General features: G+C 42.6%; 1 protein-coding gene and 2 long non-coding RNA genes across 9 annotated transcripts; 2 read left to right on the top strand and 1 right to left on the bottom strand.

Annotated features, from left to right (window-relative positions):
- The first annotated feature begins 173 nt into the window (after positions 1–173).
- LOC123503127 (chondramide synthase cmdD-like) lies at positions 174–25,385 on the top strand. Of its 7 annotated transcripts, none has more exons than XM_045252623.1 (20): positions 174–248; positions 4,807–4,987; positions 8,769–8,886; positions 9,309–9,479; positions 14,090–14,278; positions 15,474–15,569; positions 15,840–15,979; positions 16,549–16,624; positions 16,928–17,039; positions 17,942–18,109; positions 18,360–18,556; positions 19,057–19,158; positions 19,807–19,894; positions 20,298–20,516; positions 21,120–21,303; positions 21,590–21,709; positions 21,965–22,114; positions 22,434–22,530; positions 22,870–22,953; positions 23,332–25,385. In XM_045252623.1, exons 2-20 carry the CDS (start codon positions 4,824–4,826, stop codon positions 23,467–23,469), a joined length of 2,613 nt encoding a protein of 870 aa, XP_045108558.1. In that variant the 5' UTR covers positions 174–248; positions 4,807–4,823; the 3' UTR covers positions 23,470–25,385. The 7 variants fall into 7 exon arrangements, with proteins under 7 accessions (XP_045108558.1, XP_045108560.1, XP_045108561.1 ...); XM_045252625.1 differs by lacking the exon at positions 174–248 and adding an exon at positions 2,215–2,465 and having other exon boundaries at positions 20,301–20,516; XM_045252622.1 differs by lacking the exon at positions 174–248 and adding an exon at positions 2,216–2,465.
- Positions 8,642–27,190, bottom strand: LOC123503133. The gene is made up of 5 exons (XR_006674340.1): positions 27,108–27,190; positions 20,278–20,510; positions 19,706–19,863; positions 9,324–9,467; positions 8,642–9,118 (listed from the first exon to the last, which is right to left on the bottom strand). It is a non-coding gene; the product is annotated as an uncharacterized LOC123503133 (long non-coding RNA).
- Positions 26,554–27,509, top strand: LOC123503135. The gene is made up of 2 exons (XR_006674342.1): positions 26,554–27,210; positions 27,451–27,509. It is a non-coding gene; the product is annotated as an uncharacterized LOC123503135 (long non-coding RNA).

Below are 27,509 nucleotides of genomic sequence, written 5' to 3'. Positions count from 1 at the left end.
CCTCCTCCTCCTCCCTCCTCCTCCTTCTCTCTCTTCTGTATCTCTCCTTCCCTCGGCCGCCAGTCACATCGATGCAAGGAAGTGAGACAGTGCACATTGTGTTTCCTTCATCTTTTCCTTCCCTTTCCTAATTCCCTTTGGGTTCTTTTGCACCCTTTTTCCCCCACCAACCCACTCTCTCTCTCTCTCTCTCTCTCTCTCTCTCTCTCTCTCTCTCTCTCTCTCCTTTACGTTGTTTCGACAATAAGGTAAGATGATTTTTTGAGTGTGTGTGTGTGTGTGTGTGTGTGTGTGTGTGTGTGTGTGTGTGTGTGTGTGTGTGTGTGTGTGTGTGTGTGTGTGTGTGTGTGTGTGAGAGAGAGAGAGAGAGAGAGAGAGAGAGAGAGAGAGAGAGAGAGAGAGAGAGAGAGAGAGAGACGTGGGTCGAGACGAAGGGAAAGAGAGCAGCGAAAGAGAGAAAGGGAGATAGGACACCCACCCACCCATCCACTCACACCCCTTCACACAGACGCATCTCGCCCCACACACACACACACACACACACACACACACACACAGAGCAGGCCGAAATGTTAAAGAGCGTCTCCCTTTTTCGTCGATTCTTGCTCAGGGAATGAGTCCGAATTACATATTCACTCAAATCCAACATAAAGATTCCTTGATACTTAACGATTATGAAGATTGTTTTTTGTCTTTTTGTTAATGAAAGATTTGTATGGGTGATGATGATGATGATGATGATGGTGTGTGTGTGTGTGTGTGTGTGTGTGTGTGTGTGTGTGTGTGTGTTTCTTTGCTACAGACATTTAACCTCGCCTTCCGTATCACTTTACACTACATAGCACAACACTCTCTCTCTCTCTCTCTCTCTCTCTCTCTCTCTCTCTCTCTCTCTCTCTCTCTCTCTCTTATTTATCTATTTAATTTCGTCAGTTCACAGTTTTTGTTTACCAAAAGCTAAATATTTATACAAACATCAGAAGAGGAGGAAAAATTACGTATGTATTATCTATTTGCTTCCTTGTTTTGTGTTTGTTGTCTGTCCTTACAGGGAAGGTGACACTTGGCACTCCTCCTCCTCCTCCTTCTCCTCCTCCTCCTCCTCCTCTTCAGTCACTCTCTCCATTCGAGTCCCTTTGTAATCCTCTTCTCTCCATATCCTCTCTTCTCGTCTCTTCTGCGTCATCACTTTCTCTTCTGTCTCCGCCTTTATTCCTTTTCTCCTCCCAAGATAAGTTGAGTAAAAGAAGTAAGTACGAGACCTCCTCCACTCCGATATTGGGCCAGTCTTCCCAGTAAATTTTCAGCTGACACTTGGACGCCAACGTAAAGCTTTGTTTACTTTCGTTATCAGCAAGTCATTGTTTACAATCGCCTCTGAGCATGCGCAGTTCGCGGGAGGATTCGTTCACCCCGCCGGACACACGTACACGTACCACAGCGGGAGCCAATCACTGGCCGGAGGGAGCGGCGCCCACACCTAATGAAGAAGTGTAATTTGTTCACTGGCGGAGACAAAGACGACCAATGATGGCAGCGTGCGTCATTTCCCGCTTCCTGCCGCTGTCTGTCCCGCCAAGGGAAGTGGTCATTCCCTTCAATCAATGGTGCTCCTCCATGCATCTCTCTCTCTCTCTCTCTCTCTCTCTCTCTCTCCATTCATGAATTCTATAACCTGGCTACACAAGTCTCTCTCTCTCTCTTCTTCCTCCTCCTCCTCCTCCTCCTACTAGTACTACTACTTCGTAAAACTTTTAAATGTGGCCACATATGGTTGACAACACGTACTTTGTTACACGTATTATATAATGTGAGGCAAGGTCAAAATAGACCTGCCTGTTGAATAAAAGATTCCCAGTCTCCCATGATCATCGCGTGCTTTGAATGCAAACCATTATACTACTATGCCACTACCACTACTACTACTACTGCTACTACTACTATTACTACTACTACTACTACTACTACTACTACTACTACTACTACTACTACTACTACTACTACTACTACCCATCATTTTCTGCTTCTTCACCTACTTCCAAACATCATTTCTTCCATCCCTTGAATAAGAAATGAAAGAGTAAAATTGAAGTCTGGAACAGAGAATTACCAAGCTGAAAACCATTATTTAACACCTCCATTTACTACTCCCCCCTCCATCCCTTCCTGCCATACTGCAGCGCTACCAATCATATTAGTCAGTCAGTCGGTCAGTCAGTGAGTTGGTCGCTCCCTCTTTCTTCACTGTGCGGGACTGTATGGTGACGGAGAATGAAGGGAGAGTAGTCGCAGTGCAATTTAGCGACATATTCCGTAACTAGTCAGTGCGTCACAGCTGTCGCCTGTAGAGGTCCAATCTCACCAGTCAGCACCAGCAGTTACCTTTTAACCTCCGTTCTGAGCACAACAACGCCGCTGCCATCACAGCCATATCCATCCACCTGCCCACCGCAAAGCAGATCCACGTGTGTGTTTGTGTGTTTTGATATTATACATATTTTTCTCCTACGTGTAATATATTTTAACATCTCTGTGCGTGAGTGGGTGGATTGGTATCATAATGTTTCTGTAACGTAGACGTTTAGATATCTTCCATTCATACGTGTGTCTATAATAATTCTTTTTTAACTTTATCTTGGATAGCGCTCGTGTCTTGCGTCATTCACCTGGCGTGGTGCCGGTTCTTCTTTCTGTCTTCACTTACTTCTTTGCATTCATTCTCTTCCGGAGAACTTCTTTAAGTATCCTGCCATCCTCCTCATCGTAAGAAAGATTTATTGAGTATACAGGGACTGTAAAGCAAGTAAAAGGCAGAGCCAGGTAGTACGACGCTACCAATACTGAAATACTAAAATGAGCTGCCAGTGCCTCTAATATTCATATTTCATTAATAAGAGTGATTGGAAAAAAATCAATTTTTGGAGGGACTGGCTAAGTTATATAGAATGTTCCTGTCGTTAGAGTTATATTTGAGAGAAAGTCATTTCACTATCTCTAATTTCACAAAAAGAAAAAAAGAACTTTCATTTAGTGGCCACGCTCCCTTAAGTTTGCGAAACTATTATTATCTTGAATTAAAAAAAAAAAAAAAAATAACATGATTCACGTCACCTCGAGCTCAGTGGTGATGGCGATACCACCCCCTCACTTACCAGCATTATCTCACACACCACATTTCTGATCACATCTCTTAGGAAACATAGTAAGAGCAACGGCAAAAAAGATCCTGACGTTGCATATTATCAGTTGAGAGTAACAGAAAACGAAATCAAGACACGTTTAATCCCACCAGAGTCAAAAAGCAGTATAACCTGTACAACAATAAGAGGGAGCAGCAAGGTCTTTGCCAATCAGCCTGTCTCCTTGTGTCCTTGCCACCTTTCTCCCTATTTTCTTACTAGCCTACCCATGACGCGTAGCTGGTGGTGGTGCGGGTGCCTCCTCTCAGGAAAGCGACCCACCATCTCCTCTATAAACTAGGACTAAACTGCTTCTCATTAATGTTTATTAGATCTACTTCGTTGTGTGTCTGTGTGTCACTTGCCTCACTCACTTTCTCTCTCTCTCTCTCTCTCTCTCTCTCTCTCTCTCTCTCTCTCTCTCTCTCTCTCTCTCTCTCAGCGCATGGAGACAAAATTCAACTGTTTTTGTATTGTACTTAACAGATAAATGTAGCACACACACACACACACACACACACACACACACACACACACACACACACACACACCCGGTAGCTCAGTGGTTAGAGCGCTGGCTTCACAAGCCAGAGGGCCGGGGTTCGATTCCCCCGCCAGGTGGAGATATTTGGGTATGTCTCCTTTCACGTGTAGGTGGTGTTCACCTAGCAGTGAGTAGGTACGGGATGTAAATCGAGGAGTTGTGACCTTGTTGTCCCGGTGTGTGGTGTGTGCCTGGTCTCAGACCTATCCCAAGATCGGAAATAATGAGCTCTGAGCTCGTTCCGTAGGGTAACGTCTGGCTGTCTCGTCAGAGACTGCAGCAGATCAAACAGTGAATTACACACACACACACACACACACACACACACACGACGAATAGATAGGCCAAATATGATTACCTCTCTTGGACTTGGCAACAAACTTCTCCCTTCTCTTGCAACCTGAAGTGTCTTACTGACCGCCAAGTCTTACAGCTGCAGATGTTCACTCTGGTGCCGCCAAAGACCGACTAGCGAATAGGTATGCACTACACACATCGCATGCACCTGATCCTTCCGTCAACCTTGGTACTATCTCGTGCCACACCTCTAGCTGATGAAAAGAGTGGAATTGTTGACTCGACAGTACTAATTTCGTTCTTAAGCGTGTGATCGAGGGAGCAATACAGTGACTTACTTCACTTAAAACTAAAGTGAGAGACTATAATGATAAAGCAAAACAACAACAACAACAACAAGAATAATAATAATAATAATAATGATAATAATAACAATAATAATAATAATAATAATAATAGCAACAGCAATAATAATGATAATTAATAATAATAATAATAATAATAATAATAATAATAATAACAATAATAATAATAATAATAATAATAATAATAACGTCGATCTGATGCCGTCCCTCTTGCTTAAGAATTGCTTTAATTTTCTTTAAGGACTAGCACGTTCAGAGAGAGAGAGAGAGAGAGAGAGAGAGAGAGAGAGAGAGAGAGAGAGAGAGAGAGAGAGAGAGAGACCTTTAAACCCACACCAAAAAGACAAAGAAAGTGACCGTATCCTGCTAACTTATCATCTCTTAACTCTGACCTAAGCTGACTTGATCTGACCCTGCCCAGGCGCGCCCCTCGCCGTGATGACCCTCCAAGGCGCCCGCCACTCCCTTCCCCAATTGGTCGCGCCCCGCCTCTTCGAATCAGCAGTCCTCGCACACCCCGCCGCCCCCGCCCTCCGTGACGCCGCCCACACCACTTGGCTCACTTACCAACACTTGGATCAGGCAGCCAATAAGACAGCCAGGTAAGAAATTCATATTGAATAAACTAAACTAGAACTGATTAAAAGTAAATTAGAAGTATGTAAATCAAACGAACTGAATTACAAACAGAAAACGAGACTTTTCAATAATTGGACCACATTTCTCTCAAGTTTCAGTTTAGTGTTTTTACTTTTTCATTGAGGTTTTTTTTTTTTTTTTTTTCCTTATCCTTGTCAAGCAGTTTCTTCCGTAAACTCGTCAGCTTCAAGAGCATCTTTTCTATATTTTTTTTCCTTTTCTCTTTTATATTTTCTTCTTCCTTAAAGTTGTTTATACATCAATTAATACATTTTCTAGTTTGTTTATTTCTGAATCAAGTATTAAGATAATAGATTCTTTTCTTAAATTTCAGTTTCTACTTTTGTGTCCTTTAATTATTACTAAAATTTTTCGTTTTCATTTCTCTTCGGCAACCACACATTTTCCAACAAATATTCAAATTACTAGCGTTTAAGACAAATTACGAGCATTTACGACATCCTATTTCATATGAACACTTGTGGGCGTTGTAAAAGTTGTATAGCCTTATCAAAGGTACGTGTTGCTTAGTGCGGTCATCAAGATAATTAATTGTTCAGCTGCACGAGTCGAGGATGTACCATTTTGCTTTGAGCGTCAGTGTCTGTGCGATTTTCGACTGTACAACATTCACTTTGGGGAAAATGTTCTACTATGGTACATTATTGCACTATCACAAGTGTTTCGTGCTTTTTACTCTGAAGTCAATTTACTTCCGGACACAAGTAGACGATGTTGTGATTAATTGGTGGTATTCGCATAACATGCTGAGGGATGCCTAGGATACAAAATCTTGTGCCCCCAACTACAAAACAGGCCCAACATAAGAGCCACCCATATACTATTTCATAAATTTTGCGAGAGCTCTCTGGTACGCTAATTTTGAAGGATTTGCAGTAAGAGATTCATTTGCTGCATGCTTCACCCATGACGGGAGGGTGTGCCGGCAAGACGGTGGAGTTAGGACACACCAAAATTATGTATATATGTACCTACGTATATATATATATATATATATATATATATATATATATATATATATATATATATATATATATATATATATATATATATATATATATAATTTCATTTTGTAATTACTCTATAATATATGGTCAAATGTTTTAATAAATCACATTTATGTACAAGTAGTATATATATCTTTAATAAGACCTTTTAACTGCTCACTGTTCGGTACACTGTACGGTAAGCACTCAGACCTTACCAATGTGGCTAAACACGATCCTCACATTTCTCTTCATTTACAGTTTGTTACAACACTTATTTTCTGCTTCAAACCTTAACATTTCTTCTTCTTCTTCTTCTTCTTCTTATTATTATTATTATTATTATTATTATTATTATTATTATTATTATTACTATTATTATTATAATTATTATTAATAATATTATTATTGTCATTATTATTATTATTATTATTATTATTATTATTATTATTATTATTATTACTATTACTATTATTATTATCATTTTCATAATTATTATTATTATTATTATTTTATAATAATAATAATAATAATAATAATAATAATAATTATTATTATTATTATTATTATTATTGTTATTATTGTCATTATTATCATTATTATTATTATTATCATTAATATCATTATTATCATTATTATTATTATCATTATCATTATTAATTTTATTAGCATCATCATCATCATCATCATCATCATCATCACTATTATGGGTAATATCATTACTATTATCAACAACGAACAGGTAAGTTCATGTGAAATTTTCACCAACACGCAGTACGTCACGAAACCAGATTTCATAAGACCAGTCTTCTAGATAAGTGTTCATAAAATATTCACTGACTAATTATTGTAATGCAAACACTAATAAAGTATTAAACCAGAGTTGAAGATCAAACAGTAAATTTACTTAAAATACTGTACGTCTATTTACACTTACATACATACTATTTTGCATACGCGAGAAATATAAATACGTACGTACATCCAAACATGATGACGCAGATACTTCCGTCATATAACTGTTTACGACTGCGATCATATTCACACCCTGTCGTGCGGCTATTTGGCGCCAACCATGATTGTTCACAACTCCAGGTCAGTCGCTCCGAACAAAACAGCCCCATGCAAAAACAGACAGTGTACAAGTGCTCTAGATCACCAATGGGCGACCATCATTAAGCGATAATTGCACCGAGTAAAAATAGACGCTCACATAGGCTATAACATGATTTCCGCCCGTAAATATTAGAGAGTGTGCTGTGGAAAAGAGCTACTGAGAAAGGAGGCACGGGTGAGTGAGTGACTGGATCAAAGACTGGAAGCAATGAAAGTGTGTACGAGAGGGCCAGTGTGAGCGTCTGTCCAAGAGATGGGAATTGTTCGGTGATGGACTGACTGACACGGAAAACACTGATATGGTATGGCCATGTTGGGAAGGCAAGGGGTGAAAAGTTTGTAAGGAGAGTGCATGCGAAGAGAGAGAGAGAGAGAGAGAGAGAGAGAGAGAGAGAGAGAGAGAGAGAGAGAGAGAGAGAGAGAGAGAGAGAGAGAGAGAGAGAGAGTGAGTGAGTGAGTGAGTGAGTGAGTGAGTGAGTGAGTGTGTGTGTGTGTGTGTGTGTGTGTGTGTGTGTGTGTGTGTGTGTGTGTGTGTGTGTGTGTGTGTGTGTGTGTGTGATATGTCAAAAATTACTACTAATGGGAGGGTTATGTATGTGCTTGCTTCTCTCGTGTGACCTGAAGAAATCACAACTTTAAGAAAATTTTGCTTAATCGTCGAAAATCATTCAGGTAGCTACATTCGCTTCTGAAATTTTAAGTGATTTATGTTTTGCTTGTCCTCATTTCATATTCATTCATTCATTTATCCGTTTCAAAGACGTAAATAACCTTTCCATCTTCGGTGGCATAGTGGATAAGGTGGTGAGCGTGGGATCGGGCAGACGTCCACATGTAGGTTCGAATCCCACCACGTACAGCCTTAAACACTTTGCCATTTGTCGAGTGTTTTAAAGTTAGCTACATGTCACCATGATACCCAGGTTCTAGGTGGTTACACCCAAGATGAGCTTCGGGGGTGATATGGGCCCTAATATGGGTACCACTATAAATAAAATTGCCTGCGCCACTAATGGGCGGAAGCTGAACAGCGCTTCCCATACACTCTTCAAGTGTGCCTATAGGCGCTATAGGCCTTAAAGTAAAAAAAAAAAAAAAAAAAAAAAAAAAAAACATTCACAGACTATCACATTTTAATTATAGTAATTAAGAAATAACTATATGGTTATAAAAGTATTGAGTGGTCAATATTCCTACACACACCCTCCCTTTCAGACAATATACCCACCTCAATCCAGCTACCAGCCTGATCCACAAATTCATCTACTTTCAATACTCCCTGAACTGGTATTAACAGTAAGAAATCAAACAGCCGATGACATTCCACTTGGGAGTCGCGCTGGTGCTTTTCCCTCCCGCCAGACAAGGCCATTAATCCCTTCAGTACTGGGAAGCATTTTTACCTTGAGTTTTGGGTGTGATTAGATGATTTTATTTGCATTAGGAAGTGTCTATGGAAGTCAGAAATTTAATGGCTAGAATCTTCACTATTTTAATCCCTACGTAATTTTCTGAAGCTGTTAAATCACCAAACAGTAAGCAGAATAGATATGAAAACGTGTCCTGGTACTGAAGGGGTTAAAGTTTTATGTAGCGCTAACACCTCTCTGTCCCTCGATAGATGCCTTCTGCGGCGTCTTACCAGCGGGCCGTGTGACAACCCCGATGGTGACAGAGTAGTAGCCGTCTGCCTCCCGCCCTCCTCCCGCCTCGTCACCTGCCTGCTGGCCATACACAAGGTAATCAAGACCGCATCTGTCACTTTATAAAACACTTCTGTTCGAATCCCAGCTACTTTCAAAAGCGTCTGTATATAGTTAAAGTTAGGCGGGTTTTTAATGATGTTTTTTTTATGATTCTAGTGACAAATTTATAAGATTTCTATTTCATTAACAGAACTAACACTCTTGAGAACTCTGAATGCAGCAACCGTACTGTCAGTGCCATATTTCCGTCTCACAGTAGCCACACCTGTCCAATTAATACAGTCAATCAAAGTAAAAAAATAACACCACTAATCCACCAGTTATAACAAGTCAGTTGTTCAGTAATCACTCAAAATGACTTCCAATTCTCTTATAAAAAATTCCCGGTATAAAATCAATTTGAAGTCAGTCAGAATTAACACAAAACTTAAATTAATAAATCCATCAACACACAGGCTGGCGGCGCTTACCTGCCGCTGGATGTCGCCTTTCCGGCCGGCCGCGTGGCACACATCCTGAGAGACGCCCGCCCCGCCCTGCTGCTGGTGGAAGCGTCATGCGAGGCAGCGGATGTGGCGCAGGAGGAGGGCGTGCCGGTGTTTAACTTCCAAGACCTGCAGGAGGAGGTGAGTTCGTGAGAGAATATGATGCAGTGATAGAAGGTTCAAGATTAAGATTAGGTTCCAATGTGTCTCCCGCTACTGCTGCTGCTGCTGCATGTCCTAAGCTAAAGCGGTATTGTGAGTTATCAATCACCTCGGGATGCTATTAATTAGTTCTTACCTTCCTGTTGTAAGTAAAGTCACTTGGGAGTGTTTCTGTGGTTTCTCATGCAGGTACATGGTATAAATAAAAAAGAAATAAAAAAAAGGTGAATATTAAGGGTGAACGTGTGTATATATATATATATATATATATATATATATATATATATATATATATATATATATATATATATATATATATATATATATATATATATATATATATTGTGAGGGGCACCGCCTTATTTCCCTTTTATTTCTTATTATTTCGTGTGTATGGCGGCCCCAGCACAGCCTCTCGCTGTTCCGGTGTGCGGCCACCCTCCCCTTTTCTGTTCCCGCCATCTCGTTGTGCCTGACAGTGGCACTGTGGCAGAAAACGACACTACGCCAGTACCGAGCCAGTCTTCAGCGGGGGTAGACAAGTGCGCTCTTGGTTTCTGGCACAGGGTGGAGACACGTGTTGCTGGGCTGTTCTGGGTGCTCAACAATCTCGGTCTGACCGCCAGACCGCCACCCGTCCCGGCCACCGATCCGCCGAGTGGTGCCGACACATTATTCATTCTTAGCGGTAGGAAGCAGCAGAGTCCCGGCACAGACGCTAGACGGTACAAGCGTCAAGCGGTACCGGAAATGATGCCGGCACATTCAGTCGTACCAGTACAGACGCGTCTCGCCGAGCTACCGAGACCGCGCCGACGCGCCAGGACAGCCAGTCGGTACCAGTGTAGAGCGGTACCGAGAGTGGGAATGACTCAATGTTACCGTCTTACCCATCACCGCTCGCCTTGAGCCACCTCCACGCTGTATACAATTTGCTCAGGACCGTTTCGGCTATTTACAGGTACGGAAAATTTTACCGGTACAGTACCGTTAAGGCTGGTACCGGAACTTGCCCACCAGTCCGTGAGCCGCGCTGCACTTGCCAGGACAAGGGGCTGGCCGTGAGGGACAGTGAGTGGTGGAGATGAAGATACCGATAATAGTGATATCTATAGTAGCGAAGAGAATATTGTGTGTGTAGCCTCTCAGTAATCAGAGGTTAACTATTTAAACATGGTTGAGGACACAAAGTGGACAGTGGAGTGTGGGTGCCTGCTAGTGACACGGACAGCCGCCGCCGAGCAGTCTTTGGCTAACGTAAGTAATATATTGGTGTAACTCATCATTTCACGGTGGTGCCATGTCATAACCTAACGTTGGTAACCTCCAGGACAACATATCAGTGAACTAACACCTGCACATACTTATAAAACCAAATAATTCAAATCTTGAAAACGTAAACAAACCGATCCCTGACCCGCCGCCTCTCTCTCAGCCATTATCTGCCTCATCTCTCACTCATTACAGGCCAGACAGGTCACAAAGTGGAGCCATAGGCCTAATCTTTCATGTCAGTTGTTGAGATATATCCGCAATTACCTGATTTGTGTGCTATGGAGGCTCAGTGAGAAGAAGCGGGCCTACCCATGACGTCACGAGCCCCAGGCTGTGACGTCATCACCAGCTCCCGCCCAAAATGCCGGTCCCAGATGCTCGACTTCCACTATTATTTATATTTGTCTCAGTTCATTTATTTCGAGTCACAAGTGCCTTTTAAGGGTTTCTAATGATAGTTCGCAGTGTTTTACGTGTCTTCCATGCTTGAGTTGAGTGAAGTACGGTGATGTAGAGGGTGTTTATGACTTGAATGGGAGGGCCAAAATACGCTAAAATTTTTACCTCCGCTATCTGTGATTTTTTATTTGAGGTTGTAGCGAAGTGTTTGTGTTTTCAAAAGATGGTTTATCATGAGAAAAGTGTGCAAGGCTCCTGAGAAGTTAAAGATGTGGACTTTAAGAATGATATGTAGTCCTGTTAATATTGTAAACAACGTCATTTTTAAATATTATTTTTCTAATAGGGCGAGTTGCCAGGTTTTGATATATCGAAATGATAGTCATAATTTTTGAAAAACGTTATCGATTCAGTTGAATGAAATTGGTGGGCTTTGAAATTGTGTTTAAGCAAGTCGAAGTTCTAATACTTTATTTAGTATATTTTTGAGCTATTTTTATTATTCCTTTTCTCGGCAATGTTTTTGTATTTTAGAAGTTAGTTTCGATTGATAACGAGTCAGAATTTTTATAACATTCGTGTCCAGCTGCCTTTTTGGGAATCCTCATTTTCAAAATGATTTGCGTAACGAATATATGTGACGTCATCAAGGGAGGGCCGACCCCCCAACCCCGGCTGGACCCAGGCCGATACCTGGCTCCAGGCCCGAGGGTGGGGGGTGGTGTGTGTGTGTGTGTGTGTGTGTGTGTGTGTGTGTGTGTGTGTGTGTGTGTGTGTGTGTGTGTGTGTGTGTTGCCTTATCTTTCGTTATGAGGAGCCCACCAGCTGGAACCACTGACACCCAGCTCCCAGCTGGAGGGTGTTGGAGGGGAAGGTGGCTGTGTGTGTGTGTGTGTGTGTGTGTGTGTGTGTGTGTGTGTGTGTGTGTGTGTGTGTGTGTGTGTGTCATTTTCTTTCATGGTACTTAGCGTGTGTGTGTGTGTAATTCACTATGGTCGCCGGTAGTCACCCAGCCAGCCTTCCCCATTACGGAGCAAGCTCAGAGCTCATAGAGCGATCTTCGGATAGGACTGAGACTGTGTGTGTGTGTGTGTGTGTGTGTGTGTGTGTGTGTGTGTGTGTGTGTGTGTGTGTGTGTGTGTTGCCTTATCTTTCGTTATGGGGGAGCCCACCAGCTGGAACCACTGACACCCAGCTCCCAGCTGGAGGGTGTTGAGGTGGCTGAGGTGTGTGTGTGTGTGTGTGTGTGTGTGTGTGTGTGTGTGTGTGTGTGTGTGTCCTTTTCTTTCATGGTGTGTGTGTGTGTGTGTGTGTGTGTGTGTGTGTGTGTGTGTGTGTGTGTGTCCTTTTCTTTCATGTAGTGTGTGTGTGTGTGTGTGTGTGTGTGATTCACTATGGTCGCCCGGTAGTCACCCAGCCAGCCATTACGGAACAAGCTCAGAGCACATAGACAGATCTTCGGATAGGACTCAGACTGTGTGTGTGTGTTTCACTGTTTGATCTGCTGCAGTCTCTGACGAGACAGCCAGACGTTACCCTATGGAACGAGCTCAGAGCTCATTATTTCCGATCTTCGGATAGGCCTGTGTGTGTGTGTGTGTGTGTGTGTGTGTGTGTGTGTGTGTGTGTGTGTGTGTGTGTGTGTGTGTGTGTGTCGTTATTTCACCGTTCTGTATACGTTTCATCTCTGGCGTCCCTCTTTATTTTCCTAGTCTGTCAACACAAACTGCAAGTAATAGCGTATAGCGAAATGTGTCCTATTCTTAGCGCTTATTGAGCAAGGGGAAGCTATGATATGTAGGAAACACATAGCCCGGAGCAAAGCAAGGTGCCTCTATCGCCTCGCCTCGCCCCGCCGTGTTAACCCCTGCAGTAACATGACGTGTTTTCTTATTTATTCTGGCCATTACTCAATGATTTTATACAGCTTCACAAACTTATGTGGGGATTAAAATAGTGAAAACTGGCCATTAATCTCTGACACCGTAGACCCTTCTTATTGTAAGCAAAATCATCTAAACACACACACAATGTGTGTAGTGTAGTGGTTAGCACTCTCGACTCACAATCGAGAGGGCTGGGTTCGAGTCCCGGGGCGGCGATGCAAATGGGCAAGCCTCTTAATGTGTAGCCCCTGTTCACCTAGCAGTAAAATAGGTAAGGGATGTAACTCGAGGGGTTATGGCCTCGCTTTCCCGGTGTGTGGAGTGTGTTGTGGTCTCAGTCTTACCCGAAGATCGGTCTATGAGATCCGAGCACGCTCCGTAATGAGGAAGACTGGCTGGGTGACCAGCAAGCAACCGAGGTGAATTACACACACACACACACACAAAACCCTCCCCTATCATGAACTGAACCAAGCAAAACAAAACAATACAAAAAAGAAAGAAAGAAAAATGGAAAAGCAGACCTCGCCCGACTCACATCCTTGAAACTCAGCAAAAGACGAGTGCGTGATGCAACGCTGGAGGTTAGTCACTGGGGAAGGAGGTACCTGGAGTGATTCAATGTGGTAATTTATGTAGCTGAGTGCTCAAGATGTGTGTGTGTGTGTGTGTGTGTGTGTGTGTGTGTGTGTGTGTGTGTGTGTGTGTGTGTGTGTGTGTGTGTGTGAAGGAGAAAGGGGTGGAGGAGGAGGATAAGGAGGATAGTAGTAGTAGTGCACTTTAGATTACTAGAAGAAAAGAAAAGCATTAGGTTTTTGGGATCGTTGTAATTAGGCCTTATAAGAAATTCATGAAATTTTGAAAATGTCAGAATTTTTAGATAAAGAACACTATAACTAGTTTTCATGCTTTTCACTACAAACTTTTCCTTTTAACATTTGATTCTCTTTTCATTTAGGCCTCATAAAAATTTGGCAATAAATTGTCACAATTTTCAAATAAGAATATTAACATTTGAATCTTTGACAGGTGGAAGCCATGAGCGGCGATCACTTGGGCGAGGAGGAGGTGGGACTGTGCCTCACTGAGGACTCCATCGCCACCATCCTGTATACCTCAGGCTCCACGGGGGTGCCTAAGGGCGTGAGGGTGCCGCATAGGGCCGTCCTCAACCGCCTGGCGTGGCAGTGGAGGACTTTCCCCTACCAGCCAGCAGAGGTGAGGCGAGGAAGGGAACGGATCTGCATCGCTTTTCTCATACTAGCGTTTAGAAACACTTTGCTCTCTCTCATCACGACTATTGCACTACTGCACTGACATAATTAGCCGGTTTCTCAAGACTGCTTTGAGGTGTTGTTTAGATTGGTACACTCATCACGGGTGGCATGGTGGCAGATATAGCGACAGGGCCATTCAGACATTCATGGTGGGATGTACAAACATGGATATCTGTTGCTGAAATCGTGAATTGTCATTATTTTCTTCTTTCATGTATCCCATGACGAGACGATTGACAAGAACAGACCTACACTGATTACCGATGTCCATTACACAGTGACACCATGGATACAATAAACGACAAATTAAATAAGTAGCGAGGCAGGATGCACTGACTGCTGGGATGATAAGTGAGAAGATGCGACACTATAGCACATTACTTCATTCTCAATCACAACAGGTCGCCGAGAAAGTCACAGTGAATACATTCAGATTGTATTGTATTGTAATAGGAAGTGTGTGAACGTGAGGTTTCTCCGCCATGGTGAACAAAGCCACGGTAAAGGAGAAGGGAGGGCGTAGGCACCTTAAAAACTTCAATCGGTCAACTTTTCTGGTTCTTTTTTGATATTTTGTTTTTGTTTAATTCATTTAATTTATTTATTGCATCTTAATTTAGCTCCTCCTTCATTTCATAGTGACTTCTATCTTGTATAAGAAAAGTAATTTCCGAATTTTCAAACCACCCTAGTTTTGTTATGTATGCATAATGACACGATTTTCACTTTTATCTGCAAATGATGTCAGTTTTCTACCAAACAAATAATTACAACATATTTCACCAAACAACTTTACATAAACCAAACAATTTCACACCTTCTTTCTTTCAAACCAATTACAATTTCTCCATCACCAACGTGAGTCACTTCAACACTCACACTTTCACACCAATCAATTCCCTAAAAAACAAGTAAATTTCGTATTATTTTTTTCCAAAGCAATTCAAATTTTTCACTCACCTACGTACACAGGTCAATCCATCACATTTCCTACCACTTCTATCTCTATCACCACGCAAGTTGCTTCCCACACCCTCCCTTGCCAGCACCTGTCAAAAGGCACATGCTATACTCTATCTACTTCGTTACTACATTCATTCCTACCAGTGTACAATTAACTTTCCCGCCTCGCCCAGGTGTGTTGCTTCAAGACGGCGCTCACCTTCGTGGACTCTATCAGCGAGATTTTTGGTCCTCTTCTCACGGGTCACAGCCTCGTGGTGGTGCCCAAGGTAAGGTAGTGGAAGTAGTAGTAGTAGTAGTAGTAGTAGTAGTAGTAGTAGTAGTAGTAGTAGTAGTAGTAGTAGTAGTAGTAGTAACAGTAGAGCTTTAAATTTTCTGGTTATTCATAAAGAAGGGTGTTACTAGAAACATTTGCGTCCCCCCCTTCTCTCTCTCTCTCTCTCTCTCTCTCTCTCTCTCTCTCTCTCTCTCTCTCTCTCTCTCTCTCTCTCTCTCTCATCTGTCATTAACCTAACCTAACCTAACCTAACCTAACTCAGGCCATGATCCAAGCCGTGGACGACCTGGTGTCTGTGCTGGACGAGGCCAAGGTGGGTCGTCTGGTCCTCGTGCCAAGCCTTCTGCGGTCCATCCTCCTGCACTGCTCCTCCCCTGCCGCCCCCAAGCTACAGGCACTCAGGTAAGGCCCGCCACACACTTCCACCTGGCCCTTAATCTCTTTAGTACCAGGACACGTTTTCATATTCATTCTGGCTACTATTTGGCGGTTTTATTATCATATTCATTCTGGTTACTATTTTGGCAATTTTATAGTTTCAGAAATTTATACGGGAATTAGAATATAGTAAAGACTGGCCATTAATCTTTTGACCTCAATGGACCTTTCCTGATACAAATAAAAATCGTCTAATCATACCCAAAACTCTATGGTAAAAACGCGTCTCAGTATAGAACGGGTTAAATTAGCGAGGTAACTCTGGCTATACCTGTGTCGTAAATCTCATTGGTATCATAGTGGTTAGTTAGTATTTTTGTGTCAGTCTTAAGAGAAAGATTAAAAGTCCTGCAGTTTGTTTGTTGGTAATATACTGAAAGGCGCTCCTGTTGTTGTTGTTGTTATTTGTTATGTTTCCAGGTTGTCTTATGTTGTTTTTGTTGTGGTGGTTATTGCTGGTGTTGCTTTCTGCTGCTGTTATGGTGTTTTTGTCATTGATGTTGGTGGTGTAGCACGTGTTTCCCTCGTGGCAGGTTGTGGGTGTGCTCGGGGGAAGTGCTGCCCGCGGACCTCCTCCAGACATTTTTCACCACCTTCACCAGCGGCCAGGTGATGACGCGACCACTGCACCTACGCCCACCATAAACAGAACACCAGTAACCACCACCACCACCACAACAACAACAACAACCACAACAAAACCGCTCTTATCACAACACGAACAACAACAACAACAACGACAACATTGTACGCCCCACACATAAAACACACACATTCATCCACGAGTATATCCTTGTTATCTGTATCTACCTTAACCTAATCTATCTAACCTGTTTAACTGTAACCTAACTTGACCTATCATTCATCTACATCTAACCAAACTAACCTAACAAAGACGACTCAATGTTCCAGAGTATATGCAACTTCTTCGGGTCCACTGAGGTGATGGGCGACGTGACCTTCCTACAGTTTCACGGGCCCAACGACGCCTCTGCCAAGCTGATCAACAATAAGGTTCCAATTGGTGAGTCAGGGAGGGATGGCCGAGTCAAGAGGCTTTGTCATAAGGTAGGATGGCACAGATAAAGGTTTGTTTCTATCGTTAATCTTCCCACCACGACTTCTACTGACCAGAGTGAGACAAATAGCTCGTATTCTCAAACACTTTCGTGCTTCACCTCCTCTATTTTAAGACTTATCTAAATTTACAGGAGTTTTTAATTAATGTGTTTTTATGGTTCTAGAGGCAGAGTGACAAGATTTCTACATTATTAACTGTAAAAAGACTCTTGAAAACCCCGCTAATCATCTCTGTGGCCTTGGAAAATAGTCGTGGTGAGAGAGTAAAACGTTTCTGAATACAAGCCATTCATTACAAGGCTAAGGTGAACGTAAGAGCAGGCCAGATGAAGGCTTGGCTCCACCGCTACATTCCCTTACGACTTCGATTGACTGAGTGAGACATTACGAGGCTAAGATGAACGTAAGAATCAAGGAAACCACAAGAAGCAACTGAATCTGCACGTGTCAGTTCTTATGTGACACTTATCCGTCTGTTTCCTACTATCACCCTCATTCACAATTTTTTTTTTTTTTAAACTCCCTAATGAATCGGCACTAGCACTCATTAATTTATGGGCCGCTGAGTAGGATATAGTACAGATGAAGGCTTCTCCCCACTACTACCTTTACCCTCCACTGCCTTGTCCTCAGCTCTAAGTGAAGCATTAATGACTGTAGTGGAAAATAATCAGTGAATATAATGAAAGTCACGATAAATGGCTGAGAAAAATATGAGTAGTAATAGAAGAAGAGAATAAATGAAGAAGTAAAAAGACAATAAACTTTCGCGTAGGGAAAATATTTTGTAGTGAATAAACTTCCATACTAATGACTTCACCTGTGACCTGAACTGACGCCACACAGGCTACCCTATCGACAACTGCGGCATCTACCTCCTGGACGCTGAGGGAAGGCTGGTGCGGGAGGGCAAGAGAGGGGAGATGTACGCCGCTGGCCTCAACACCGCCAAGGGCTACGTGGGCGGCGCGCAGCCTGACAAGTTCATCGCTAACCAACACACCACTGACCCAGGTAAGCAAACACAGCTAGCCAGGTAAACAAACACAGGTGAGACAGGTAAACAAACACAGCTAGCCAGGTAAACAAACACCGCTAGCCAAGTAAACAAACACAGCTGAGACAGGTAAACAAACACAACTAGCCAGGTAAACAAACACAACTAGCCAGATAAACAAACAGAAGTGACCCAGGTAAGCAAACACAGCTGGCCAGGTAAACAAACGCAGCTATTTGGAATCCTCAACCCGTTTTCTGTGGGCAGAGTATGGTGTCCTGTACCGCACCGGGGACTACGCCAGGGTGGTGGACGGCCTGCTGGTGTTCGAGGGACGCGCCGACTCTCAGATCAAAGTGCGGGGCCATCGCGTGGACATGACCGAGGTGGAGATGGCGGTGAAGAAGGTCGAGGGCGTGGATAAGGTCACCATTATCTGCTACAAACCCGGAGAAGTTGACCAGGTAAGGCAAAGGTGAACAAGTAAGCCTAGATTGAGTCAAAAAGATGTACAGCCTAAGAAAATCATTGCCACGAGAAACACCGCGTCTTTTCAAACACACATTTGCTGATAAATTTTGAGATTACGAAACATTTGAATTTAATATTTTGTAGTTCTCTGGTATCCTGTGTTGAGTTATGGTGGTTTTGTACCCGTAAACTCACTACAAAAATACAAAACAGACACATAACAGAAGCTTTTTAGTCTCAACGATACCTTCTATATAACTCTGGAACTTCCTACTTCTGTATTTCCAACTTCCTATGACTTAACTTCATTTAAGAGAGAGGTTTCAAGACATTCATCCCTTTTTTTGGGGGGCTAATTCAGACCTACAAGGGAACTGGCAACTGAGTGGACCTCTTTTTGTTAGTTATATGTTGCTCTTGGACTGCTCTTACATAAAAACACCAGCAATAACAACTCTCTCTCTCTCTCTCTCTCTCTCTCTCTCTACTGTAGGCTCTCCTCGCCTTCTACACGAGTAACAGCAATCCCGCCCTCGCGCCTGACGACCTCAAGCACGCACTGACGAACCTCCTCCAGCCCTACATGCTGCCCCAGGTGAGTGGATGAAGTGGAATACGCGTAGTAGTAGTAGTAGTAGTAGTAGTAGTAGTAGTAGTAGTAGTAGTAGTAGTAGTAGTAGTAGTAGTGGTGGTGGTGGTGGTGGTGGTGGTGGTGGTGGTGGTGGTGGTGGTGGTGGTGGTGGTGGTGGTGGTGGTGGTGGTGGTGGTGGTGGTGGTGGTGGTGGTGGTAGTAGTAGTAGTAGTAGTAGTAGTAGTAGTAGTAGTAGTAGTAGTAGTAAAAACACGAATTATTTGTTTTCTTAAAGTCTACACCGATCTTCGTTACCTTAACCCTTTCAGTACTGAAAAGTATTTTTACTTTGATTTTTGTGTATGATTTTATTAACACTAGGAAGGGTCTATGGAGGTCACAAGATTAATGGCCACAGTCTTCACTATTTTAATCCCCCGCATAAATTTCTGAAGCTGTATAAAATCACCAAATAGTAACCAGAATGAATATGGAAACGCGTTCTGGTACTGAAGGGTTCAAATTTCCTACTCGATACCTGAAGAACAAAATAGAATCAATAAACACTTACTACTTTCCACCTTCATCATCCAATAGCAGTATCACTAGTAGTAGTAGTAGTAGTAGTAGTAGTAGTAGTAGTAGTAGTAGTGACTTGTGCTTCTGTCTCAGGTGGTCTGCCTTCAAGACTTCCCGCTGCTGGTGAACGGTAAAGTGGACCGTCAGGAGCTGCTCAGGATGTACGAGCGACGGGCGGCAGGTGAGGAGGAGGAGGAGGAGGAGGAGGAGGAGGAGGAGGAGGAGGAGGAGGAGGAGGAGGAGATGTATGAATAACACAAGGATAATTGATAACATATACATCTACATTCACAACTGATTATATGCATGAGTTGTTTGTGTATTCATGTCATTATTCTCACTCATTGCAACACCATGTCCTATTCTATATGATAATTTTATCTTTGGATACATTGACATACACGTAAATATCTCTCTCTCTCTCTCTCTCTCTCTCTCTCTCTCTCTCTCTCTCTTTCTCTCTACGTAATTTTTCTTTCTTTCTCTCTTCCTCTCTCTCCGTAATTCAGCAGATACGCTCTTTACACTTATCAACCAACACACCCCTATGTATTCTCACCTTACCTGACTCACTTTCCCTTCAGAAGGCCTCGAGGATGTGCAGATAGACTTGACGGGGGTTCAGTCGGCGGAGGAGGAAGCAATGGCCAGGGTCTTGCTCCTAACACTTGGTCGCGTGCTGGGTCCCGCCGTGGCTAAAGGAACGACTCTTACTCTCGACTCCAACTTCTTTCACGTCGGTGGCAACTCTCTCAATTCCGTCCTAGCTGTGACTTCCCTCAAGGACCGCGGCTACACTGTCGGTGAGGGACGGAGTTGGGTGTGAGAGGAAAGGTTGAGTGGAGGGTTTCATGAACGATTACGTGGGTGAGATGTTAGGTGAAATTTATGGATGATAGGTGGATTAGGTGGTTTTGTTCACACAGGGACTGCCACGTGTAGGCCTACCTGATAGTCTATTTTAGGTTCCTTAAATTCCTTATGTTCTTTATGGGTGACTGGCTGTTTGGATGGCTGGTTCAGTCGTTGAGTGGTTGAGTTGCTTTTTTTTACTGAATGATGCTTTAGTTGGTTCACTGACTGACTAACTGACTTGTTTATCTATCCACTGACTGTGTGACTGACTGTTTTGCTAACTTGGATATTTAATTATTGACTTTGGGATTCACTGATTCATCCACTCACTCACTCACACATGCACAATCTCAGTCACGCACTCACTGACTGACTGAAATGCCTTACTGGTAAACTGACTGATTAACTGACTGACACCATAACACAACGGGGTCAAAAGGAGTAGAAAAATAAGTTTGAGTAAAAATAAAGCTGAAAGATACGCGACAAATAATCAGGGAAGGGAAATCAATGGAAATACAAAATATTCGCTCCTACTGGGCCTTCTGCAGGAGTGGGAGAGTTCATGAAGGCCTCGTCACTGCGGGAAGTCCTACACAGCATGAGGAAGACGTCACAAGAGGAGGAGGAAGAGGATGGTGGTAATGGTGGTAGTGTTTGTTCCCGCTCCATTACTTCCAAGAAACCGTACAAACTGGAGAGACTTGCCCACAGTCATAAGGAACAGGTCTTGGAGTAAGTAGTAGTAGTAGTAGTAGTAGTAGTAAAGAAAAAGAAGACAACAACGACAGAAACGTACACGGGAGAAAAGAAGGAAGATAAAACAGAGAAGAAGACAAAAAAAGGAAGGAAACAAGAATATATACAGAGAAATATCATCAAAACCAATAACTAATAAGATAATCACAAATGTCCTCTTACTTATCAGAGTGAATAGTAATAATGAAATAATCTCTCTCTCTCTCTCTCTCTCTCTCTCTCTCTCTCTCTCTCTCTCTCTCTCTCTCTCTCTCTCTCTCAGCCTCATCTCCGTCAGCTTCTCTGCCAAGGGCGATCTGGAGGAGTGGATTCACACAGAGCCTTGGGAATACATCAAGTTAATCTCCTTCATGTACGACAAACTGGTGGAGCAAGACCTCAGGTGAGAGAGAGAGAGAGAGAGAGAGAGAGAGAGAGAGAGAGAGAGAGAGAGAGAGAGAGAGAGAGAGAGAGAGAGAGAGAGAGAGAGAGAGACGCCTTCTTTGTTATCCTGTCTTGTCACTAATTACAGTAAGATAATTGTACAAAATGCTTAACAGGGACTTTTAATTTTAAGATCTATTTGTACTTGCTTTCTCTTATCTTCCTTTATATATTCCTCCTCCTCCTCCTCCTCCTCCTCCTCCTCCTCCGGCAGCTTCGTATACATGCGGGAGGGGACGCAGGAGATGGTGGCTTGTGCTCTCAACTTTGACGTAAGGAAGGAACCGCCGATTGAGGAAGGAGTTGTGAGCCCGAAACTTACCTATGTACTGGACTACCTCGAGAGCCAAGAAGCTTCTGCCAGGTGTGTGTGTGTGTGTGTGTGTGTGTGTGTGTGTGTGTGTGTGTGTGTGTGTGTGTGTGTGTGTGTGTGTGTGTGTGTGTGTGTGTGTTCTTTATCCACACTTTCAGTCAATCATTCACTTATTTTTTTGGGGGGGAATTCACGTATCTTTTAGTTCTCATTCCTCATTTATCACCTCATTCTTTTTCCTCAATGGTTTAGTAACTACTTTTTCGTCTTCCCTTATTCTTCTTCTTCGTAATCATAAATTTTACTTGCTTCCTTCACACTTGTCGCATTTATCCCTTTTTTTACCGTTTATTTTCGTTCCCTCCTGCAGAGAGTTTCTACCTGAGGGAACTGGTCAGGTGATTCATAGCTTCGTTATGGGCACCTTGCTGTCCCTTGGCCCTGCTGAGAACGTCGAATTGATACAGGTGTGTGTGTGTGTGTGTGTGTGTGTGTGTGTGTGTGTGTGTGTGTGTGTGTGTGTGTGTGTGTGTGTGTGTGTGTGAAGTGCTCGTCTGATAACTCCACATGACTTTATGCTCCTATATATTTTAGGGTATTACTTTTTCATATTTACATTGTGAAAACATCACCACTAAAGAATATAAGAAGATTGTGAAAGGCACGTTGACCTACACAAGGCAGCTATCCCTTGATAATTTCTCGTGATTTGACACTGCATGACATTCTTCCCTTTCTAATGTTCCTCGTTTCTCCTTCTCCTCCTCCTCTTCCTCCTTCTTCTGTTCTTCCTCCTCCTCCCACAGATGATGGAAGAAGAGAATCTGGAGCATGCCAAGAGACGAGGGTTCAAGGCAGTCTTCACCACCAACACGTCTTCCTTAACACAGGTAACTCAAGACTAGATTTGTGTACTCGTCACTTTCGCTGCTCACAACATCACACCTTGGTTATAACTCCACCATTCTGTTCCTATACAAAATACATTACTTACATCTCTCTCTCTCTCTCTCTCTCTCTCTCTCTCTCTCTCTCTCTCTCTCTCTCTCTCTCTCTGACATTATCAATACGTATAACTGAAGCCAATAATCAAATAACCTTCTGCTTTCACTTCCACTTATAAGCCATCAAAATCTCACAATGTAATGATGCACTACCAGGAATACCACTAACAATATCAACAACCATTACAACTAACACCACCATCATCACCAACCCATGCTATGCCGCACCCACGCACCGTCACCCTTATTTTCTCGCCCCATCAGCAAGTTTGTGACGATCTGCTGTCCTACAAGGTACTCAAGACCGGCCAGCCCAACAAGTGGGTCGCCAGTGACGGGACGATGCCTTTCGCTGCCGCCCCGGACTCCCAGCGCACCGTTACCACCGTGAAGTTTATCTGAGAGTAGCGAGAGTAACAATTATGGGTGCGAATGGCAGAGAAAACGCCGCTAGGGAATCAGACTCCTTGGTAAACTGAGAGTAGATTATTATGATGGAATTAGAACATTGTGACATAGCTAATTATTATTATTACTATTGTTATCATCATTACTATTGTTGCTTTTGTTTACTTTCCCATCTCTCTCTCTCTCTCTCTCTCTCTCTCTCTCTCTCTGGTCAACTCATGGTACAATAATGCACCAGTAACGAGCAATAAATCCGTGCCTTCCGTAACACTCGCAGCTTAGTACCTTCTTTTAGCCACGTCATACAGTGGCCGTTTACAATAAGCTACCTCATCACTAACACAAAGGAATACCAATGAAGAACAAGTGGCAGCAGACATGTTGGCGCTCACAATGCTGTTTGAGATAGGCTAACTTGAAGTAGTACGAGGTGGGAGATAGCAAAGGTGAAAGCTTCTCTCCACCTACCGCGCTCTCCACCAGTAACGAAAGAAAGGCTATGTGATTTTTCTGTGGTGGTGTTCAGAAGTGATTTAGAATTCAAATGCATGCTTTTTTTTTTTTTTTTTTTTTTGAGAATGAAGAGAGTTGTCTTTCCCTCCTTGTGTTGTGAGATAAGGGAAAGTGTTCAGTAAGCTCACAGCTGGGTTATTGAGGTCCCAGATGGGTTAAGGTTACAGCTGGGTTATTGAGGTCCCAGATGGGTTAAGGTTACAGCTGGGTTATTGAGGTCCCAGATGGATCATTGAGGTCACAGCTGAGTTATTGAGGTCACACTACCCCTTGACCCAGTGTTGGCGATCTCAGTGGGAGAAGTCATCGTTTCGGCAGGTGTCTACCAACTGGTGATGACTGGTATTCACGAGTTCATTCCTAGTACGTGACTGGTAATGACTAGTACACGACATAATGACTAGTACGTATCAAATTATTGTTAGTTTGATCGGTCATAATTACTACATGACTGCAAGTTGATTTTTAGTACATGACTCAGTGACTAGTATATGACCCCTTATGACCAGTTTATGACTAGTGTACACCAGTTCATTTCCAGAACACGACAGTTAATTCCTTGTATATAATAGTTAATTTTCAATATGGGACAGCTGCTGACACGCTTTATTTTTTAGTACATAACAGATAATCATTAGTTTAAATTAGTACATAAGTTTCCATTACTAGAACCTGACAATCACTGCTAATACACGGCTGCTCAATACCAAGACATGACAGTCAGTTAGTCGAGGCAAGACAGTCACCCAGAGCAGGATCCTTGCTACAATAATACGAATTACACAGCCGACAGGAGAACGACAGTGCTGCTGGAGTGTTGGTAACCATTACAGAGTTATCCCTCACTTCTATGGTCGCCTTTTGTTAACGTCACCACTGTAATGTATCTGATATAGATGTAAGGAAAGAAGAACATGTTTATTTAGTTATTGCTAAGCTAACTTCGTATTTCAAGGGACGGTGGTGCGAAAACTTAATTTCAAAGTTGTACGTGATCATGGGAAAGATCAAGAACATGTTTATTTAATCATTGTTAAGCTACATAACTACGTATTCTAAGAGACTGTGGTGCAAAAACTGTTCATTTCAAAGCTGTATGTGATCATGGGAAAGATTTATTAGCAGTGAGAGGGTTAAACAAACCACAATACAGTGCGCAATGTAACTTTGGTGACTTATTAGACTGCCAGGTTTGCCAAGTTTACCGCAACTGATGGAATCTCTTCACTGAAATGAAACGGTCACTAAAATAAGTTGATGTTTTTTTTCATTTGCAAAACGACTGTACATAATAGTTTCCAGTCATTTTATTCACTGGCAAAACCATGAAAAAAAAAGCTATACCTGAGATGTGAAGAAAGAATTAAACATATCAATAAACTCTGCATGAATCTAAAGTGGACGTGATTTAGCTTCAAATTATCCTCCTGAAATGTCTCTCTCTCTCTCTCTCTCTCTCTCTCTCTCTCTCTCTCTCTCTCTCTCTGTGTGTGTGTGTCGGTTCACGGACGTGAGAATACAATACAAAGCTGAGAATAAATACTAGGAAAATATTAATCGGCGTCTTGTGAAACTTATTTGTGTCTCAATTATAAACACACACACACACACACACACACACACACACACACACACACACACACACACACACACAGAGAGAGAGAGAGAGAGAGAGAGAGAGAGAGAGAGAGAGAGAGAGAGAGAGAGAGAGAGAGAGAGAGAGCAAACATAACTATTATTATACAAATGGAAGCTTTATTCACTCTACAAAAACAAGATCAACAAACAAACAAATAATAAAGAAAAACTAGAAAACCATTTAACTCATGCTGTCCAAAATAAGGAAAGCAGAAAACAGGGAAATAACCGAGTTGGTGAAATAAAAGAGAACGCCTTACTACTCTCTTCGCTGCTGCACCAAAGTACGCGACGCTTGCTGCTGCCTCGACCCTCCACGTTCCAGTCGCAGAATCCTGGACACTAGCGGGGAAAAGAGGCGGAGTCTGGACACAGCGGGGCGGCAGGTGGAGGGGGCAATGTGCAGGGACGATATGCGGGGAAGCTCCAGGAAAATTTTCTTGTTCCACTAGTGAAAGTCTTTGTTACGCATTGTTGTTTTTCTGCAGTCGTCGTCACTTCCTCCCCTTCTTCCTCTTAACCCTCCGCCCTCTCTCTCTCTCTCTCTCTCTTCCTTCCTTCCTGATACCTGTACGCAATAGTCCATGGACTTCTATCTATATACGCTTTTATTTGACTCTAGAATGGCAAATTGTGAAAAGAAATGACTGTACAGACTCGCGATCAGCCTCCCTGCATGCCTACCAGTCAAGCAGGTTTCCTTTTCAGCAAAGCGCTACTCATTGGCGGCGTTCTTTCCACGCAATCACACTCAGATCATGGCAACACTGTCGCCTATCACTGGATGTTGCATCCCGCTGATTGATTTGAAATATTTCCCTCATGTATTAGAAAAAAAAAATAATTGAATAAATACATACAAAAAAATAGGAAAATCGTCTTATTCTCTCTTTTTATTCCTAAACTAATATTTGTAAAATGCATATACCATGATATCTACAAAAATCTGTAAAGGCTTCTCTTTATCTTTATTTATTTATTTTTATTTATTAATATTGTTATTACTATTATTATTTTTTTCTTTAATTATTATTGTTATTTTTTTTTTTTCCTTTTTTTAGCTTAGACAAGGATACGCAAGTCCGCTCAACGTTGACGGAAGAGGAAAATATTTGGGTCGATCAAGGAATGAAAACGTCGCCATGTGTTACATTAGAGTCCCAAGTCACGTGTCCTCGGGTGCTGCTATTAGTACGCTATTTACACTGGAGATGAGTTCGTGACATGAGTATTGTTGCCACACACACACGCACATTTATCTCATCATAAAAAGTAACTCTGCACCAATACAAAGCCAGCTTTTCCTACAATCGCGGTATAAAAGAAGGGACTGCCTCACCTCGGCTAGTCGGCAGTGACTGGCTAACGCAACGTAACGCTCTACGAGGCTCCACACACCACTCACCACCACCACACACACACGGCCACACTACCTGCTGCTGGTGTTCACGGTGGCTAGCAAGGGGGCAACGCACACACACCTGTTCGAGATCTCTTGGCATGTGGTGGACTGGTAGTTCGGTGAACGAGAAGAAAACAAGCTGCAGTCTACCTTCCCCGTGGCTGGAGTAAGGACAAACGAACGTGAGTGAACTAGACTGAACCAAGCACTATTGGAATCTTCCTGAGTGAGACGCTTCGGACCCTTCTATAGTGTGTGCTTCGAGAGAATTGGAGTGTCCTTATGGTGCCCAGCTCTTGTGCACAAATGTTATTGTGAATCTTAGATGCCGATAAAATTTCAGCCATGAAAATCACGTAAAATACCTTTGCAGCTACAATTCGTTATATAAACATTAATTGTTAGTGTGTTATCTATATCAGAAAAGCATAGTGACGAAGAATCACATTGACATTACAGAAAACAAACACCTGATTATACT

The sequence above is a fragment of the Portunus trituberculatus genome, chromosome 13 (assembly GCF_017591435.1).
Source record: "Portunus trituberculatus isolate SZX2019 chromosome 13, ASM1759143v1, whole genome shotgun sequence".
Classification (NCBI taxonomy): Eukaryota; Metazoa; Arthropoda; class Malacostraca; order Decapoda; family Portunidae; genus Portunus; species Portunus trituberculatus.
This window is presented reverse-complemented; position numbering and strand designations above follow the sequence as displayed.

What these genes read in the sequence shown, in the direction of transcription:
- LOC123503127 (XM_045252623.1), top strand. Translation starts at nt 4,824, where the DNA reads ATGACCCTCCAAGGCGCCCGCCACTCCCTTCCCCAATTGGTCGCGCCC. An exon ending in CTGGTGGAGCAAGACCTCAG is followed by an intron (nt 21,710 to 21,964) that starts GTGAGAGAGAGA and finishes CTCCTCCGGCAG; the next exon opens with CTTCGTATACATGCGGGAGG. An exon ending in ACACGTCTTCCTTAACACAG is followed by an intron (nt 22,954 to 23,331) that starts GTAACTCAAGAC and finishes TCGCCCCATCAG; the next exon opens with CAAGTTTGTGACGATCTGCT.